The sequence below is a fragment of the Rhodamnia argentea genome, chromosome 2 (assembly GCF_020921035.1).
Source record: "Rhodamnia argentea isolate NSW1041297 chromosome 2, ASM2092103v1, whole genome shotgun sequence".
Lineage (NCBI taxonomy): Eukaryota > Viridiplantae > Streptophyta > Magnoliopsida > Myrtales > Myrtaceae > Rhodamnia > Rhodamnia argentea.
Genome location: NC_063151.1, coordinates 23,579,982 through 23,598,374, shown reverse-complemented (window position 1 = coordinate 23,598,374; position 18,393 = coordinate 23,579,982). Strand labels below are relative to the sequence as shown.

At 43.5% G+C, this 18,393-nt stretch overlaps 2 protein-coding genes across 6 annotated transcripts; both read right to left on the bottom strand.

Moving 5' to 3' along the window:
* Positions 1–525: 525 nt before the first annotated feature.
* Positions 526–11,827, bottom strand: LOC115755464 (patellin-3-like). Of its 4 annotated transcripts, none has more exons than XM_048273890.1 (5): positions 11,783–11,827; positions 2,170–3,534; positions 1,922–2,037; positions 1,286–1,427; positions 526–1,202 (listed from the first exon to the last, which is right to left on the bottom strand). In XM_048273890.1, exons 2-5 carry the CDS (start codon positions 3,475–3,477, stop codon positions 948–950), a joined length of 1,821 nt encoding a protein of 606 aa, XP_048129847.1. In that variant the 5' UTR covers positions 3,478–3,534; positions 11,783–11,827; the 3' UTR covers positions 526–947. The 4 variants fall into 4 exon arrangements, with proteins under 4 accessions (XP_048129847.1, XP_048129846.1, XP_048129848.1 ...); XM_048273889.1 differs by lacking the exon at positions 11,783–11,827 and adding an exon at positions 3,683–3,701 and having other exon boundaries at positions 2,170–3,547; XM_048273891.1 differs by lacking the exon at positions 11,783–11,827 and having other exon boundaries at positions 2,170–3,057; positions 3,262–3,653.
* Positions 11,828–16,167: 4,340 nt separating this feature from the next.
* Positions 16,168–18,111, bottom strand: LOC115755510. 2 transcript variants are annotated; one of them, XM_048275434.1, is made up of 3 exons: positions 17,497–18,111; positions 16,918–17,463; positions 16,168–16,748 (listed from the first exon to the last, which is right to left on the bottom strand). In XM_048275434.1, the coding sequence occupies exons 1-3, from the start codon at positions 18,049–18,051 to the stop codon at positions 16,461–16,463; spliced, it is 1,389 nt and encodes a 462-aa protein (XP_048131391.1). In that variant the 5' UTR covers positions 18,052–18,111; the 3' UTR covers positions 16,168–16,460. The 2 variants fall into 2 exon arrangements, with proteins under 2 accessions (XP_048131391.1, XP_048131389.1); XM_048275432.1 differs by having other exon boundaries at positions 16,918–17,499; positions 17,533–18,111.
* Between the last annotated feature and the right edge of the window lie 282 nt (positions 18,112–18,393).

Here is an 18,393-nt window from a genome sequence, read left to right as displayed (position 1 = left end):
GGAGCTCTTGTACTATGATGGTGGAGGAAAAGATTAAGATGACAACAACTCTAATTAAGAAAGGAATGTAATGTTAACGGAGCATCCAAAGACCCGAAGACCGTAGCCCCCCCACAAGGTCAAATACTGTCTTCATCCTCCTTCCAAGGTGCTTATCAACATGGCGTGCTCTATTTGTGAACCAGTATCCTATGTTGGGTTGGTGAAGAACGATGGATTTAGTGCCTCTGTGATCATCACGAGTGGTTTGCAGGATCCCATCACATGCAGACACTTCGACCCTCATGAAGACAAAAATCATCAATCGATCAGGAAAAGCTGGAGCGCAGGCCCCGCCCGGCCTCCGTTCACCTGTATAACTTTATATCTGCGGCTGGCGGTGGAAGTAATCAGTCAGATTCCAGCAGATGGGAATCCCAGGTTATTCAAACCAAGGTTTCCCCCTTTTGTCAAAACACCAACACCTTCGCCACCCAAAGATTCCTGACCTCTTGAACGAAGACAAAATTGTACAGCACACAGAAATGACCCGGCTCAAAACGAAGAGACCCATCAAATTTACACCATTTATACAGAAAGTATCATGAACAAGAACAGAGTCTATTCACAGCCAACAAAACATTACCATCCCTTTACATAAATGATGACATAAAACCTCAAATGCTCCCCCAATTCAGCAGGAAGGTATGTGCATTCCAAATACCAAAAACCACCAAATCCCCAAAAGCTAGAACCTTGAAACGTATGGAATAAATAAGGAAGTTTGGAAGAAGAGAAAAAAAAAATCCCCAGACACGAAATATAGGAAATTAAATTATGGTTTCAGACAAAGTAAATGACCATGAAAGGACTGATTTAGGAAGAAAGGACCCACCCCCAACCCCCCTTCTTTTTCCCCTGCAGTTTTAGATGATGATTGAGCATGGGAATTCGTTTCAATCTGCAGTTCAGTCAGAGTAGGCTTTTGTCTTGGACCTATAGAGGAGCTTCTTCTTCTTGGAGGATTGGTTATCAATGGTGAGAACAATCTTGCCAGCCTCTCCACCTTTGAAGGTCTCGCTGATTATTGTTTCGTCAGCAGGGGCGACCTTCCTTGTCTTCTGCACAATCACAGTGTAGGCGCCTTCTGCGCCCGGCACGAACTCAGCTCCATATACGACGTCCCAACCGACGACCCGAACTTCCCAAACAAGAAGACATTTCTGCACAATTAAGAAAATTCTGGGTCAATGCAAATTCTTTCCATGGAGACAAGGATGAATCTTAGGGATATATGTCTATGTACCTCAGTGACTGGGAGCTCAATGGTGTGCTTCGAGTATGGCTTGATAGTGACATCAGTGGCGGCATCGGCGGTGGTGAACTCATGCTCGCCCTCCCTACTCAGCCCACCGTACTGCACTGGGACTTGTTCAGGGGCTATGTACCTGTTAGATGTTAATTGGAAGAAACGAATTACAATCACAACGAATTTGTGTTGCAAATAGTAGCCTGTCACGACCCAATACACATTCACGTGTTACATGTTTTACCAGTATGACGCCAACAAGATATCAAAGACAAGAACTCTAATTCAGGTTACGCACCCGTCGATAATATCCACGATGCAGGAAAAAGTCACGTTCTTTCGATATTACAGACTCGCCCTCAAACAGTCACAAGGAATAAGAGACAGAACAATCGAGGCAACAGATGATCAAGCAAATTTGTCACGGGGAATCATCAAAGATTTCTTTGGGGCCTAGCCAAAAGGATATATCATATAGTTGAACCAGGAAAAAAACGGCCGAAGGGGAAGGAACACAATAATTGAGTAGGTACGACTATAACTAGGGGTGGTGGATGGAACAAGAAGTACTATCGATGGAGCATGAAGCAAGATTGGCAAAGCAAAGAATCCAAGGGAGCAATTAATACTCACTTGAAAAGGACCTCAGCAGATCTGGAAACCACAAACTTGCTCTTGGTTCTCTGAGTCAGGAAGGGACTGATCATCCTGTTGAAGACCAAATACCACCATGGAACATTTATGAACACCTGCAGAAAGACCACAATAACCCAACAATAAGAACTCCGCTTGCTAATCCCAAAAAGGAAAACTTTTCTCACCTCCCTTCAAAGAAAGAACCAAAGAATTCCAACAAGAGCAGAGGTGAATGTTTCGGGTACCTGCTTGGCCACGAACTCAGGGTAATTGTCCTGAAGCAACTGGAGGGCTTGGCTGGTGGCCTGCCTGAGCTCTCTCTTAGCAGGTCCAGGCGAATTCTTGAGATCGTTCACTTGGAAAATAGTGCAAACACCTGTGGGGCCAAAGTCGAGCTTCCTGATGCTCTTCTCCAGGAACTGAATCCTCCACTTCAAGAACTTCTTGCGCTTCTCTTCATCCGCGAAAGTGCTCTGGTACAGGTCCTTGTTGTGGAACTCCCCGTACACGTTGTAGCAGACCGGGTGGCCTTCGGTGTCGAACCCGTGCGCGAACACGACCTTGTCGAGCTCGGCTCCGAGCTCTTCCTCGAGGAGGGCCTCGATTCCGAACTCCTTCCGCCAGCGGACTGTGTTCTTGATCATCGCGAAGGCGTCCTTCACCTTGAAGTCCCTGGCCCTCAAGAACTTGAGCAGGATCACGTCGCTCCTCTCGTCCGCCAGGAGGGGAAATCCCCAGATGGACACTTCCTCTGGCGGAGGCGGCGGGGTGGAATCCGCTTCCTCCTTGGGCGGCACGGCTGCCTCCGAAGAGGGCTCTGCTTCCTTGACAGGCTCCGGCTCGGCCACAGGAGCGGCAGCGGCAACTTCCACGATCGTCTCCTTGTCGACCTCCACGGTCTTGGCTCCGTCCTCGTCGACTTCCGCCCTCAATTTCTCCACCACCTCCTCGACGACCACCGCCATCTCTTCAGCCGGAGGCGCTGCCGCCGTCGCCTCTTCTACTTTCTCTTCAACCGCAGGCGGAGGCGGCACCTCGGCCTCGGCCTCGGGCTTCGGAGGCTCTTCGACAGGAGCTGCCGGCTCCGGCTCCGGCTGCTTCTCTTCGGTCTTGGGCTCTTCGACTTCCTTCTTCTCCTCCTCGGCCGGCTTCTCCTCTTCCTTGGCCGCCGGCGCAGGCGGAGGAGGAGGAGGAGGAGCAGTGAACTCGTGCTTGTTGAGAGCTTCCTGGACCAGCTGCTTGAGCTCGTCGAGAGCCTTCTTGTGGTGCTCGGGGAGCTCCGAGTACACGTTGGTTTCCTCCTTGTAGGACACGGACTCGGTGATCTTCTCAGCGACCTTCTCCTCCTCGACCGCCTTGGCCTTCTCCTCCGAGGCCGGCTCCTCGGCGGCGGCGGCGGCGGCGGCGGGCTTCTCGGGAGCCTCCTCGGGCTCGGGCGCGGGAGGTAACTCTTTCTCGGCTGAGGGCTTCTCGGCAGGAGGCACGTCAGGCACGACGACGACCTCCTCGGCGGCGGGGGCCTCGGCAGCAGGCTTCTGGGTCTCTTCGGCCATGGATGAAGGACGAAGGCGATACAGAGAACAAATAGAATATGAAGACTATCACAGAGAGAGACAGAGAGAGGAGAGGAGGGGTTTGGGTACGTTTTGATGAAGAAAGCGGAGGTTTTTTAGGGACGCGAGAGAGAGAGAGAAATGGAGCAGGGTTTGAGAGTTGAGGTTCGGAGGTATGGAGTTGGTGGTGTGTTTGTAGGAGCGGAGAGAGAGAGATAGGAGAAGAAGAAGAAGAAGAAGAAGAAGAACAGACTGTCAGAGTGAGATTGCCAGCTAGTACACCACTTTCGTTAGCTCGGGCCCCACTCCCCGCACGTCTCTTAAAAGTAAAAAAAAAAAAGAAAAACCGCCATCACGCAGTAATCCCTCTTCTTTTTCTCAAAATCATAATAATCACGAAGGCCCCCCCAAATTCTTCGCCTTCGTGGATGGAATAGTAATGTCCTCTGTTTCTTTCCACATTATTCTATCGGATTGCACTCGCATTAAATTAAAAAAAAAAAGGCACAAAGAACTTCCTCCCACCAAATTTAAATCCGTATGAAAATTTCGAAAAAAATATAATGTAATTTCAATACTAATCGAGTTATCGAAACTCTCGACTCGGACTCGTGTCTGGCCGTTATAAAGTAACATGTACTTTTACCGAACACGTGTGATTTTCCGTGATGTTTTCATAAAGATAATTCGCGTTTTTCATTTCGAGTTCTAGAAGAAGAGTCGGGAAATTGCTGATCCGATCAGCTACAGAGAGACGTAACTCAAAGCATGCGCCGAAAACAGAAATCATCTCATCTAGAGTGCGACTTGGGTGCACGTATTTTTAGAGTAAAGAGGTCATGCAGATGTTCTAGATGCCCCCATCCGCAAAGCAATCTTATAATCTATTGGGTATTGCCCTGATTTCTTTTTCTCTTCTTTTCTTTTCCTTCGAAAGCAAAGTTTAGTATTTTGTGATTAGGCATTGTTTGGGAGAGCGAACATTAATCAAACCTTATGTGGGGTAGAGAGGAGCAATGGAATCAAGCTTGGGATAAAACTTTGAAGTACAAGTTAGTTCGCTCAACCACATGCCATTAGCTCCGATCATAAGTTCCCGAAATCGTGGTATTCGCGACCAATTGGAATGGTACCTTCCCCTGTTAGGTGCCTAAAATAAATGGATTGATGGTTTCGCCGTGATGCGAAAAAAGAGAATTTTCGGTATATTTCTATGTATCTAGAAACGGGTACGTGGGCCCCTATTATTAAAAGACTAACTAAGGTATTTAGGAAAAAATAATATCAAATATAATCAATTAAGAATATGCAATATCAAAGGAGATATATGCATAATTTCGAAAAATATGCTGAATCAACTAAATATTCTAATGCTGCAAACATCCCCCGAGTTGAAACAAATCGAGTTAAGTCCAAAAAATAATCTGAAGATTCGATCGATTGCCCGATCCTCCGATACTAAACTAAAGACTTGCCATCGCCCGTGATTTTATCACACCGTTGCATAAAAATCAATCTCCATCACCGAAGCATTACTCCATCCACTTAGGAAATGGACGCTAATGAAGTTTCTCGAGACACCGCTGACCAAACTTCCATCGCTTATGGCCTAGAATACAATATTGATTCGCACATGCTCCGAGCAATATCTTTTCTCCAGTACAATCTTTTCTCCTCGATTTTTCGTACGGATGATTTCGGTGATCTATTAACCCATGTAAAATGTGTACCACATGATTTAATTCAGGTCGAGCGACGTAACTTAATCGAGAGGACTCGTTTGATTAGAACTTTTCATATTGGCCAAATTTTGGAATCGAACGATTTGAACGTGAGCTCGACTCGTTCATTTATCATGCTCGAAATAAAAACGATCAATCACACAAAAAGAATCACGTGTGGGGCTGGCTTTTGATTGATTTGAGGCTAGGAATGTATGTATACTTCAGGTAATATCGCATGTTTTTTTTTTTTTTGGTCCAATGGTAATATCGCATGTTTACCCGCCCGTCACTTTTGACTTGCGGGCACGACCCTTTTGAGCAGTTTCTCGTGTCCCCAAAGCGCCGCCCGACTTTAGGATAAAATTGGATGCAAATATTCTCTTCACCTTATTTTCCTCGAAAAAGAGAAAAATCCTCCAAAAAAACCCACGACTTTCGTTTTTTTTTTTTTTTTGGCCGGAAACGCACGACTTCATAGTGGCCTCCGTATTGAGAATGTCTTCAGAACACCCTGTCGCACGATCATTTTCTCGTGCGAATGAATTGGAAAAATATTAGATAAAAAAAAAGAATTGAAAAAAATCCCCCGAAAAAAAATCAAAAAAGAAAAAAAATTAAGAAATAAAAAAGAAAAAATGGATTTCACGACCACCTCGACGTTATCGAGAGAGCTTTGGGAGGGCCGGCCAGCAACAGTTAACTGTCAGGGTCAGGGGGGCAGTGGGCCCCACCACCCCAAGGTCGTGGGGCCCGCGAAGCTCGGCTTTCTTGCCCCGCAAAGCAACCCAAAGCTGTTGGCTGGTTTTTCCTGGCTGTCTCTTTCTTTGCCCTTTCAAAAAAGTTGAAAAAAAGAAATCAATTGCTTTTATAATAAAAATTTTCGATTTCGATTTCTTCATTTTTATTTTTTTTGCTGGAATTTTTATTATTATTATTAGATCTTTATTCGTTTCTTGGGTCGGGTCCAATAACAATCCAATAATAATCGGGAAACAGCCCCGCCTTTTTCAGTAATCTTTCGGTGTAGCAATGAAAGCGTAGCTGCGGTCAAAACTTTGAACGATCCAGAGCGCGCGGTACGACGTCGTTTCGAGAAAAGCATCGCTCCCCCGTGGATCCTTATCTCGTATCTAATGAGGAGTTACTTTCAAAAAAGTCATATGGTAATGTCATGTTTCGAATTGACGTCTTTCTAATGCGCGAGGAGGTAAATCTCATCCGGTTTATCCTGCTATAAGACCGCGATAGACCTCTTGACTTAAGGGGCCAAGGACTGGGATTATCATCTGGCCACTTGGCCTAATCCTCTCGGGCCCACCCTTTCTTTTTTATGTTTTTTTGAGCGAGAGGTCACAAGTTTGAATCTTATCTATGTGCGAACGCAGGAACGATCTGTACTCTTAGACGTCGTTATCTCGTGTGCATAGACCTGTGGAGTATATCAACACGTCCCGACGGTTCAACAGATAGGCTCGCCGGAGCGATTGGATCGAGTCAGTGGTCGGATTTCCGGTTGAGTACAATTGGACGGGGCTCGATTGGCGAGATCGAGTCGCACGGAAGAAATGACTCGGGCGACTTAGGTTGCGTTTGGTCGTCGGGATTTCTGGTCGGGATAGGATTGGATAGGATAGGATAAGAAATCTAGGGATTTGGCCATATCCTATCCATCATTTGGTAAACTACGGATTTAAAGTCGGATATTCTCATATCCTATCTTATATCGCATTTGGTAGAAACCGTATATCAATATAAATGACATATATGCTCTATGTGATGTTATGAAATATTCCAATCTTATTACTATAAAAATAATATTCTCATACAAAAAAAAAAACTTGAAAATGTACACATTTTATTAGATTTTCAAAACTCTTTGCAAAAAAAATAAATAAAATGAAAATAGAAACAAATGAGACAAGAAAGTTAGCTTTTATATGACGGATAAGAGAAATCCTATCCGACCTTATTCTACCCCTCCCCTAGGATTTTTTTATCCGGGTTATATCCCCCTTATATCCGACATTATACTATCCGGGACACCTACCAAACACGGGATAGGATAAAACATACCCTATCCCGAGTTTTATACGGACGACCAAACGCGACCTTAAGGGTTAAGTGCGCATTCACGAAAGAGTGAGTCAAAACTCCGGATGCACGGTTCAATTACGGAAATACGGATTAAGATTAGATTCCTTTAAACTTCCCCCTTCTAGAACACAAAAAAAGAAAAAAGAAAAGATGGAAGACTCTAGTGGATTGAATTTATATTTTGGATTATTAAATAAAAAACATTGATCGGTTTGCAATTGCGGGCGGGTGTTAACTGTTAAGGAAGGCACGTTTCAAATGTAGCAGCCGATCAGACAATTTCTGTCGTTTTTTGATTTTTGGTTGAAAAGGGAAAGCAGCTTTCGTTAACGCCGTTGTTTATCATTTGGTGCGAACAGGAAACAAACTTTCGTTATGCACTTCAGTGTCCGTGGGGGGCCTTCTCTAGCTAGCCGTTTGATGAATCCTCTAAACAGCATCGAAAAGGATGAAAATATGACGTAGCATTTTTTTTTCCGATTTCTCTTTTTTGAATCAAACAGAAAAACCACGAATAAACCATGCGAGAAATCGACACGGCAAATCTAAAATCAGGTTAACACAAATTATGGCCACATTGGCTAACAGTGTTAGAAATTTTTAACGGAAGGGCTACAACGAATGAACTTTCGAAAATCCGATAACTAGGTTGAACAAAAAAACGAGACGCTATTTTCGAGGGTGTTAAGCATCGGATTGACACAATCAATTAGGGCGTTTGAGAATTTCTAACTTGAGCACTAAAGGGGGGCGTCCATTCAAATCGCACTAATTACATGCAAACTATTCTAAATTAGGACTACTTTGCACATACCAAAACTTCGACCTTCACTTATTTACGAGATTCATAATTACGAGATTCATAAGGTGATTCGTGAATCTCTAGATAGCCGAGTCTCCAACGTTCTTAACGTATCAATTCGAGGACAGAAGGCAGAAGAACCTCGTGAATGTCATGATGTTGGAATCTTTTACGAGTACTGGGCAGAAGACAAAAGGGGGAAATTCGCACGTTTCACCAAGTGCAAAACCGTAATTACACGCGAAGGCGAGGGGAGGGGAAGTGAAAGCGGATTCCCCGAAAAATTGCAAAAAATTATTGCGTCATTATTGGGGCCTACGCTACGGGGCAGGCTAAGGTAAGGTTACGATTACAAGAAGCCGCCAACAATTTTTCCAAAACGCACGCAAAATTTGTTCCATCATGATTGACGAATGGACTGCACCCTATGCCCTACCACGTGCCCCCTCCCAACGGCACTATTATTCAAATGTCATCCTTTCTTGGCCCCATAAGTTTTTTTTCCTTTCCTTCCTTCTTTTTAATTGGGGCCTCGAACGCAAATGCTCGTCGGTCGTTCGTTTGAAACTTAAATCGGGGAAGAGAAATGTGTCCTCGATCGTTGCTGTCGTCATGGTAATTGATTGATCTGGCGGTTAGTGTATCCGTTTAGATCAAATTATGAATGTAGTTTTTGTTGAATATTTCAATAATTTTTGAAATAGTGAAAGCTATTATTGTAACGATTTTTTTATCGTCATCAATTCGTAACGTTTTTTATCTGTCATTACTATATAATGATTTTACAGCGATTTTACAACGGTCATATGACGGCTTTGTAACGTGCGATTTACTTCTTCATAAATCATCAATTATTCTATAACGACCGTATGACGATTTCTCTAAAGTCCACCTTTGCCATATTGTGGTCCGTTGTCAGAAAGAATGCGTGCGGATTTTGAGGTCTCGAGGCCGTCTATGTGCAGCTTCCGGTCGGGCAAAATTTGTTATGTCGACCCATCAATTCGATCGCCGTTTCGATCCCCACGTTTTAGACCCCGATTGGCTTCCTATTCCCACCGGCACCAGTGATAGTCTGTCGATCAGGCAAATCCTTCACTCTAGCGTGTTTTGTCGAGGACGCAATATCGGTATGCAGATGTGGAGAGGTATATAGAGCACAGCACGCTTGCTCCAAAGGCGTGGTCGAACTTTGTCCATGCCCAAAGGCTTTTTGGCGGCTCATGAAAAACTGCTCCTATTAAAAACCCAATTGAACTTCCCCATCTTATCCATGTGCTCTTAATATCATCACGTTGTCACTCCCAAAGAAATGCTAGCTGTATACTTGTACTATACATACATAGATAGATATATTTGTGTATCTATCTATATTACAAGGTGGGACGGCAGGTGGGGAGTGCCTTAAACCGTGCGGACAAATGCAATAAGATCCTGAAACTTTCATTTGGTTATGTTTAGGCTCAGCGTTATTTTCACCCTTTATGAGCTCTTGACATCTCTTATCATATTGAATTGAGCCTAATATCCAAAAAAAAAAAAAAATCCCAAATTTTAGCATTTATCTCGTAAAAAACTCCAAACTTTAGCATTTGTCCAAATTATATCCGAAACTTTCTTTTATTTTATGAAAAAACCCTCAACTTTTACTTATGGGAGAAGATAAAAATCCTCAACTCGTACATCCGCCAATTGCCACGTGTCATCTAAACAATATTGCTAAAAAAAATATATATTACACAGCAAATTGAGAGTAAAATGTAACAATAGTTAGCAAATGGTAAATTTGTCACATGTAAATCGGTTTGAAATTTTTTGTGGTAAAAAAAAATTAGTTTGGAGTAAATTTATCACAAATGTACTAGTTTAAAGTTTTTGGTGATGAAAAATATAATTTGGAGTAAATTTATTACATGTGTACTAATTTAAAATTTTTTGTGATAAAAATGATTTGAAGTAAATTTATTACAGATATATCGGTTTAAGATTTTTCATAATATTAACTCTTTATATATTAATATTTTGTTTATTGCAAAAGTTTCCCGCATTTAGGGTAAAAAAAGAAGAAGATAAATTCTAGGTAATTTCCAATCAATCAATTGTCAAGTCATCATCATCATGAATTCCTTTATCTTTTTCAGCATATGCCGGTGTAGAAATTGACCCGAGCAAATTTAAATGCCGTAATCAGGGAACGCTTCGTCCCGGGAAGCTGATCCCTTTTCAGCTATCGTGACCAACCTTCGGGGTTCAATACTCTTAATGAAATGGATTTGTGGTCCAGGATTAGATGATTAAGATCCCATCCTCCTTAAGTCGCATGCTGACTTTTCTTTATCTAGAAGCATTCAAATGGGAAAAAAATTAGAAACTGTGGGACTAAGTCGCTGATTTCGTAATACGTCGTTAATATTCCACGATCACGACTTGTAAAGGTGTAGTTTGCACGTGATCCGAATTAAGGAAAAAATTGTCGGTTGCTTGTTTGAATGCCCGAAGGCTTTGTGGAAAGGGTCATCCAAGAGAAACATTTGATTAGACGTGTTATTGTATGCCAATGATGGTCGTATGCTATTACGTAATGTTTCGAAATTGGTACTTTGTATTTTCAAACCCAACAATTCACGTTCTAATAAAATGTGAAATTTTACGAGATCACTGTTCTTATTTTAGGAGTTTAAATTGTTAGATGAATGCTTGATTTATTATGTAAATATTATAGCACTCTCGACCCGAGCTTGGGATGGAGCTGGACAGGTGGCGCGATCCCATTAAGAGCTGGCTCCTTAATCATGGCGATTAGATTTCGAAAAACGTTTAATTCACGCGAGGCCAAAATCGGGGGAAACGAAAGAGGCCAAGCGCCAGCTTTGGAACAGGGCTCGTTGATGGGGGACTGGACAACGACCCTTCGGACATTAATTTCGCTTCGGGACATCGCCGCCGTTGATATTCCTCCGTCGTACCTCGAATTACGGCATCTGGTTTTTCTCGAACGTTTTTGGCTTTGTCGCCTTGCTCGGTTTCGTCGCAGTTGCTTTTTGTTCGGATCGTAACTCGTTTTAATTTCCTTTTGATTTTCCTTTTAGCTTTTGCCCTTTCCTGGCCCATGTTCGTGGAACGGCAGAAGACGGCTTGTTAATGCCAGCGAAGTCACTCTTTTTCTTTGTTGCTAATTCCCTAAAAAATTCCCGACTTTTACTCTAACATTGAGTATGGCCGCACGTCTGAATATTGCCTCTAGTTTCTTCAAAAGTTTTAATATTGGGGTCGGTTACATGTCTATTATCAAAAACTCGTGTCTTCTTCAACGCCATCAACTTGTTATGGAACAACAATAGCATTCCATTGTTGATAAGGGATGGTCGGTTCCGAAGTGGCTAGGCTCTAGACTTGTAACATAACTTGTTACAATTGATTTCCAATTTTTGATACTTGAAACTTACCCTACTTGTTTCGGAACCGACTTTGGAACCAACCCTACTTTTGCCGTCAATTCCAGATTCTACCCGAGAAGAACCCGGCTTCTTTTGTTCCTTTTTTACAGCAAAATAATATGAGCGACAAAACGGTTCAAAGTAAAAGATGAACGAGGACGAGCGAGCAAAGGCGAGTCGAGAACGAGCTAGTGCTGTGAGGCTCGAACGAAGAGCTAGCGGAGAGAGAGAGAGAGAGAGAGAGAGAGAGAGAGAGAGAGAGAGAGAGAGAGAGAGAGAGAGTCGTGAAATACCTAAATGAGGTCGGGAAGAACAAAGAAAAAAAGTGAGGTAGAGAAAAAGATGCTAAAAGAAAATTAGGGTTTTTAGGATTTATGAAATCGATTCCAAATTCGGTCTCCAGTGGCTCTTCGCTCCCGGAATCTAACCGATTCCAACGGCAACCCCGATTCTCGGGTCGGGCCTATTTGATTCTCAAGTAGAATTGATCCGTTGGCAACCGCACTAATATTGATATTCTCGAAGAAATTAGTTGCGATTTTTTCACATGTTAACAGATTTGAGATCGGGACGAAAGTCGAAGGTCCATGTTAGATTAAAAAAAGGAAAAAAAAAATTCAGAACAGAATCGAAATTTGACTTAAAGTTGGATCTCTTTATTTTTATTATTTCTTAAGAAATCGACTTTAAATAAAAATGCCTTGCGAAAATAATATGCTTCGGCCAGAAAATTACTTTTGGTAAGTTGCACTCGGGTCCATGCAATAAGCTTTTTGGTCTCTACGAGGAAACTGACGCCCGTTCGTGGGGTCCTCCGATTCTGTCAAAGACCCCTCCCCCACAAAAAAAAATATATATATATATATATTGAAAAATTTTGAAAAATTTCAATGAAAAAGAAACATAAAAAGAAAAAAAAAAAGTGGGGCCTGGGGGGGCCCAGCACGGACAGTTGGGCCAATCAAGAGCATGAGGAGGAATCTCCCACCAAATTAGCAGAGGAATTAATCAGTTTGACAGCAATCCATCCACTTTAAAATAATAAAAAAAACATTGTGGGGAAGGAGGAGAAATTCATGATTGTCTCGATTTGTGGCAGGCTTGACGGAGAAGCAACCTCCGCAGCTGGAGGCTCGCAATGATTAAGGAGCGGGGAAATTGGCCGATAATCCAGGATTAGGTGTCCCCGCCTCCCAAACAGCTGTCCCCCACGAATTTAAACCCAATGTCTCGAGATTCCGTTCTAAATTAATCGGTCGTTTTCGTCCCTTTTTTTGTCCGGATCGACGTCTTTCCGTCCCCCCGTACGCATCCAACGTATGTCCGCCAAACTTCCCGTTAAAATATACACGGAATTGGGAAAGAAGCTGGTCTACGCACCATAAGGGAGTTGGCGGCGCGTCCAGGAGTTTCGCCCTCGCGCCGCCGCCCCGTGAAAATGGGCTTTGGCCTGGGGGGAACGCGGCTGAAGTCCAGGCCCCGTCCTTCCCGGGACCGGCCGAGACGTGTGATCCTACGAACTGGGCTTCGGACTACTCAACGAGCCCACCCCGCTTGCCAGTTTCTCTTTCAATCAAAATCTCGCGAGTGCGCTTTTGAGTCCTTCGTACTCTGGAAAATAAATGTTGACTTCGAACTGTATGTTGTTATTCGGACGTGTGTATGTATATAGTATGGAAAAGCGTAAAAAAAAAATTTATAAACATATTGTATTTGTGCCAATTCAATTCTAAACCTTTTATTAATGCCAATTTAATCTTAAACCTTTTGTATTTGTGCCAATTGAGTTCATTCGATTAATTTTAGCCAGAATTTACTAATGTGGACGCCGGCCGTATCACATGGCACGACCGATGCTAACGTGAATATTTTTTAATATTTTTCACGACCGACGTGAACGTGAATATTTTTCAATATTTTTTAAAATAGTTTAATAATTTATTTACTTTATTTTCTTTTCTTGTTCATTCTTTTTTTCGTTCCCTCCTTCTGTGTTGCATGTGATCTGTCACTGCTTAGCCGCACGCTGGGACGACTGGCCTCGCTAGCTTGAGGGCGAGCCTTGCCATGGTCAACCCTTGCGTAGGCCAGGGTGGCCATGGTCGGCTTCACTTAGGCGAAGGCGACACTCGGCAAGGCCTTGCTGGCCTGGGTGAGGCTCGCCTAGGCCAAATTTGGTGACACCGACGCATGTGACCTTCATTCCCACTGCCAAAACCAACCCACGACCTTCGCGAATGGTGATAGACATAATGGAGGGTTGGCAGCGATGACTCAAGTGGTGAGGGGTTGGCGTTTGATGACAACGAGAGGCGCAATGGCGAGGTATCGTCGTGGCAGCCTCGTGGGCCTTTAGTCGATGCCACCCTTCCCGGGAAGGGTCATCCGTGGTGAGGCTCGCCCTCGACTTGGTGAGGCCAACCATCCTAGCGTGCAGCCTGCGGCAGGACGGTGGTTATCCACCTGCAATGCAGAAGAGGGAAGGAAAAAAGAATGAAGAAGAAAGGAAAAATTATAGAATATAAAAATTATTAAAAAATTTAAAAAATATTCATGTTAGAGTCAACCGTGCCATGTAGGCCGGCCGATGTCCGCGTCTGCAAATTTCTAAGACTTTTTTTGACAATTTTCCCCACACATGCAAGGATTTTGGAATCCAGTCTAAACTGGGCTTTCGTTCTCATCTGAATGGCTAACCAAACTGGGCTTCGCCTGATCATGTTTCGTACGGGCTTTTGATACGTTATAGGATTAATCCGAGGCAGATCAAGACATATTGAAGAAATCTATTCTGGACATTAATGGTGAATTTACCGTCCGGTTATTTTGCAAAAAATAATGACTATTGATTTCATGAGAAATAATTGATTTATAAAATATTTACCTAAAATGATAATTATAAAAAATTTAAGTTCACAAAAATATTTAGACATAAATTAATAATAATAATAATAATATTTTTTATTGACTAAATTTTTTTAGAAAAATATTTATACCTTATTCATTTTCATGAAATAAATGAAGCCTAGAAAGCAAAGCTAGGGTTGCAAATTGTACATAAAATGTAATTTGTGTTACCAAAATCCTAAAGTATGCCCACTATAACACCAATATTGTATACAAACATTTTTTCGTGTTACCAAATACCCTTTGTGTCATTAAAATCCCTAAATTATATCCACCTTGACACTAATACCTCAAAATTTTGTCACAATGGTACAAATTTGAATACAGATGACAAAAAAAAAAAAAAGTTTGTGGTATGCGATACCACAATGGGCAAAATTTAGAATTTTTTTTTATGATGGACAAGAAAGTATTTTTATCATACTTGTACAAGTTTGGTGCTTTGGAAAAACAAAAAAGATTGGAAAATTAATGTCACAGTGACATAGTCGAAAATTTTTCACGGTATTTAATAAAAGGATAGTGCTATTTCCATTCTCATTTTGGTTAAGATACTCTTTTTTTTAGTTAAATAGCCGAAATACCCTCCTTTCTCTCGTCAATTTATTGTTGCTTATTTTATTAAGCTAACAAAAAAAATATACTTTTATTTGTATCATCTTTCTCGTAAGTTGTACCATACAAATGCTCCATTATATTCAGTAAGACATCATCTTGTCATGCATCATACTATCACTTTGCCTAATGATAGTTGTTAACTTTAATTTATGATTTCACATTTTGTTTCATAAGAGGCAATATTGAATATTAGAATTTTTTAAAATATGGCGATTTTTAAGCACACAATTATTTGCTTTGAGACTATATTTCAAAGTTGAAGATTAAAATTCAATCTCATTCTCTAGCCGATCTTAATCAATAATGAAAAAGAAAAAAATTGTTCAAAAATATTGAAATGGATAATTTGTTAGAATCATAATCAAATGTTAACCAGAAAAAGGGAAAAAAAAAAGGAACTCCTTGTTGTTCTACTCCTACCATGAAGAAACTAATAATTGTAAATTTAACCTCTGACAAAAAAGTTTAACATACGCTTAAAACTTTCATCTGAAATAATTTGATGTTAACTTGAGAGCGAAGAATGTTTAACAAATTCCTCAATCCCCATCTTGCAATTCAAATTAAAATGTCAAAAACTCAAAAGGAAGCATAAAATAAATAATGTTTAACATTAAAAATCTGCAAATTCATTCCCAAAAAGCACCTCAAGGTCAAGATTGCCTAGATGAATAGATCAAATTTAAATTTTAACTTCAAATAAAGTTTCAGTCAAATTATTTGATAAAAAATAGATAATTAATTATGTATCGATAAGCCTTATAGTTATAGCCGTCGTAAATAGAAACCTGTGATAACTCATGTAGCTTTTCTAATTGAAAACTTGACCACTATTCTTGAACAACTTACAGCCGAGCTTGATATATTAAAACTAACAACCTTCTTTAGATAAAGTGATACCAGAATGCAAGATAAGATGATATGTTATTGAGTATAATGGAGTATTTGTTAGTGAAACTAACAAGGTAAATGATCAATGTGGCTTTGGTCGGTTAGTCTAACAGAAAAAGAAAAATCAATTGAAGAGAGAGATGAACGTATTTTGATTGTTTAACTTAAAAAAAGAGTGGCTCAGTCAAAATGGAGTGAAAATATCATCCCCCAATGAAATTAAATCTTTTGGAGAGGCTTGTCTTGAAGCACCTAGCCCAATAGAACGAAGAAAATCTATTTTGTATGGCAGCACCCTGAGTAGCAAAGCACTTAAATAGAGGCGGCGCATCCAACCTAAGAAGTATGGGCAATCAGACCAAATGACGGCAAAACCCAAAAGCAGTTGGTCTCTGTTTCAAAGCCGAACCATACACAAAGGCGTATATGTACACAGATGAACCAGAAGCAAGCAAAAGGACTCTTTACTGCACCGGCATTCATCAAAATCTTCCCAAGTTCGGGTGCACATCAGCACGGCGCCGAGATGCGCTGGGCAAGACAGACCAGATGCCAAGTGAGGGCCATCAGTGTCGCGACGTTGAGGAGCGACGAATACGAGTTCAGCTTCCTTAGCCTCTCGTTCAACCTCGCTACTCGGGACCGGAGGGCGTCTCCTTCCCTGTCCTCCTGTGTCGGCGCTGCAGCGTCATCTGGCAGCGGGGGCCTCCGTTCGGTAGCGCGGGTCGCCTCGGCACCGCCCTGGTGCTCTCGCCCTCTGCCCTCTTCCTTCTCCAGCTTCATCCTCTCGAACATTATCTGGAATGAATCGTAAGGAAGAGCACAGTTAACATCAACAAAGGGTACATACAATCATGCGGAGAAACAATGTAAGGTCAGGTGCGGCGTGCCATTTAGTAGACCTGTTACACGGGTAAATTGAGTTGAGTCGGAGATAAATGATCCGATCAAAATAAACTCGTCCTACCTTAGTGGCACGAGGCTCCAAGTAGAGCATATTGGCCAGGACCAGTGGAAGCGAGGCCAACAAGTTCAAGCCCTGCAACATCTCCGGCTTGCTCGCGAATACCTGCCTCCCCTGGCCCAACAAATGCCCCACCAGGGTCAGGGCGACGCTGGAGAACATGGCCCTGAAGTACACCGGGTACATCTTGCTCTGCACCATCCCGAACTGCTGCCTCGGCAGCGCCCCCGCCAGCACGTAGCTCGACACGAACGTCACCCACGCGCACGTCCCGTACGCCATCGCGAACCCCAGTAGGTGCACCAGCCCCGCCAGCGTCCTCCTGTCGAACAGCGAGGCCACGTGCCTCCTGGCCGTCTCCCCAAGCCTGCGCAGCCTTGAGCCCACGCTGGTTGCGGCCTCCTTCGCTTCCTCCGCCTTCTCCTTGGCCCGCTCCTTCGCTGCCCCGGCTGCCACCGACACGTTCCTCCGGATGTCCTCGGCCATCATCTTCCCTTCCTCCTTGGCGGTCTGCACGGCGCCCCGCGTGCTCTCGAAGGTCTCCCTCGCCTTCTCCCCGGCCTCTTGTGCCGCCTCCCTCGCCATCTCCTTGGCCTCGTGCGCCTTCAGCGTCACCGCCTCCCCGGCCCTCCGCAGCTTCTCCTCCGCCGCATCCTTCGCCTGCCTCGCGTCTTCCTCGACCTTGTGGACCTTCTCCGTCACCTCCTCCTTGGCCTTCTCGAGGCTGCTGGCGATCCCGTGCTTGCACTTGCCCAAGGCGTCACATATCAGCTCCTTCGCGCCAGTATAGCCACGACCGCCACCGTCTTCCTTCCGCTCCGGAACCACCGAAGAGGCCGCCTCCTTCACCTTGTCCTTGGAGCGTTCGAGGACGTCCTTGGCGCCTTGGTAGAGGTGGCCCTCGAGGTTGGAGACGGAGGCTGGCTTGATGGGGACGTGGTCGTGCTCCGGCGAGATGGAGACCTTGGTGTTGGCGTGGCCGTCCCGGTCGTACTCGACGACGACGACTCGGTGGCCCTCCTTCAAGATCACCTCGTCGTTCTTTCGGTCGCTGCTCTGCTTCTCCGGGCCCGGAGACAAGACTCCGGCCGCCGCGAGCGACGTCACTACGAGGCAAATGGCCACCACGTTCATCATCCTCACGTAAAATTCTCTCTCTCTTCTCTCGGGAAAGTTCCAACTAAAGTGGGAGGTTGGATTTGCGGGCAAGTCGCGGGAAGGAGAAAAGGGCTGGCTTTCCCAGAGATAACTGACACGCGTGGAAGGAAGGAGGTTCCACCTGGGCCAGAACGTGTGCATCTTAATGCCACGTGCGTGTCTGGATAGATGTGGAAGCCAGAAAAAGTTACTCGGTGCGGCCAAAGCCAAAAGAGGAAAGAAACCGCTTCTCACTTCTGATTTCTACAGACGAATATGATAGGGCCGAACATAATTCATCATACATCAAATCGGCAACCGTCTGGATCGAATCCGAACGGA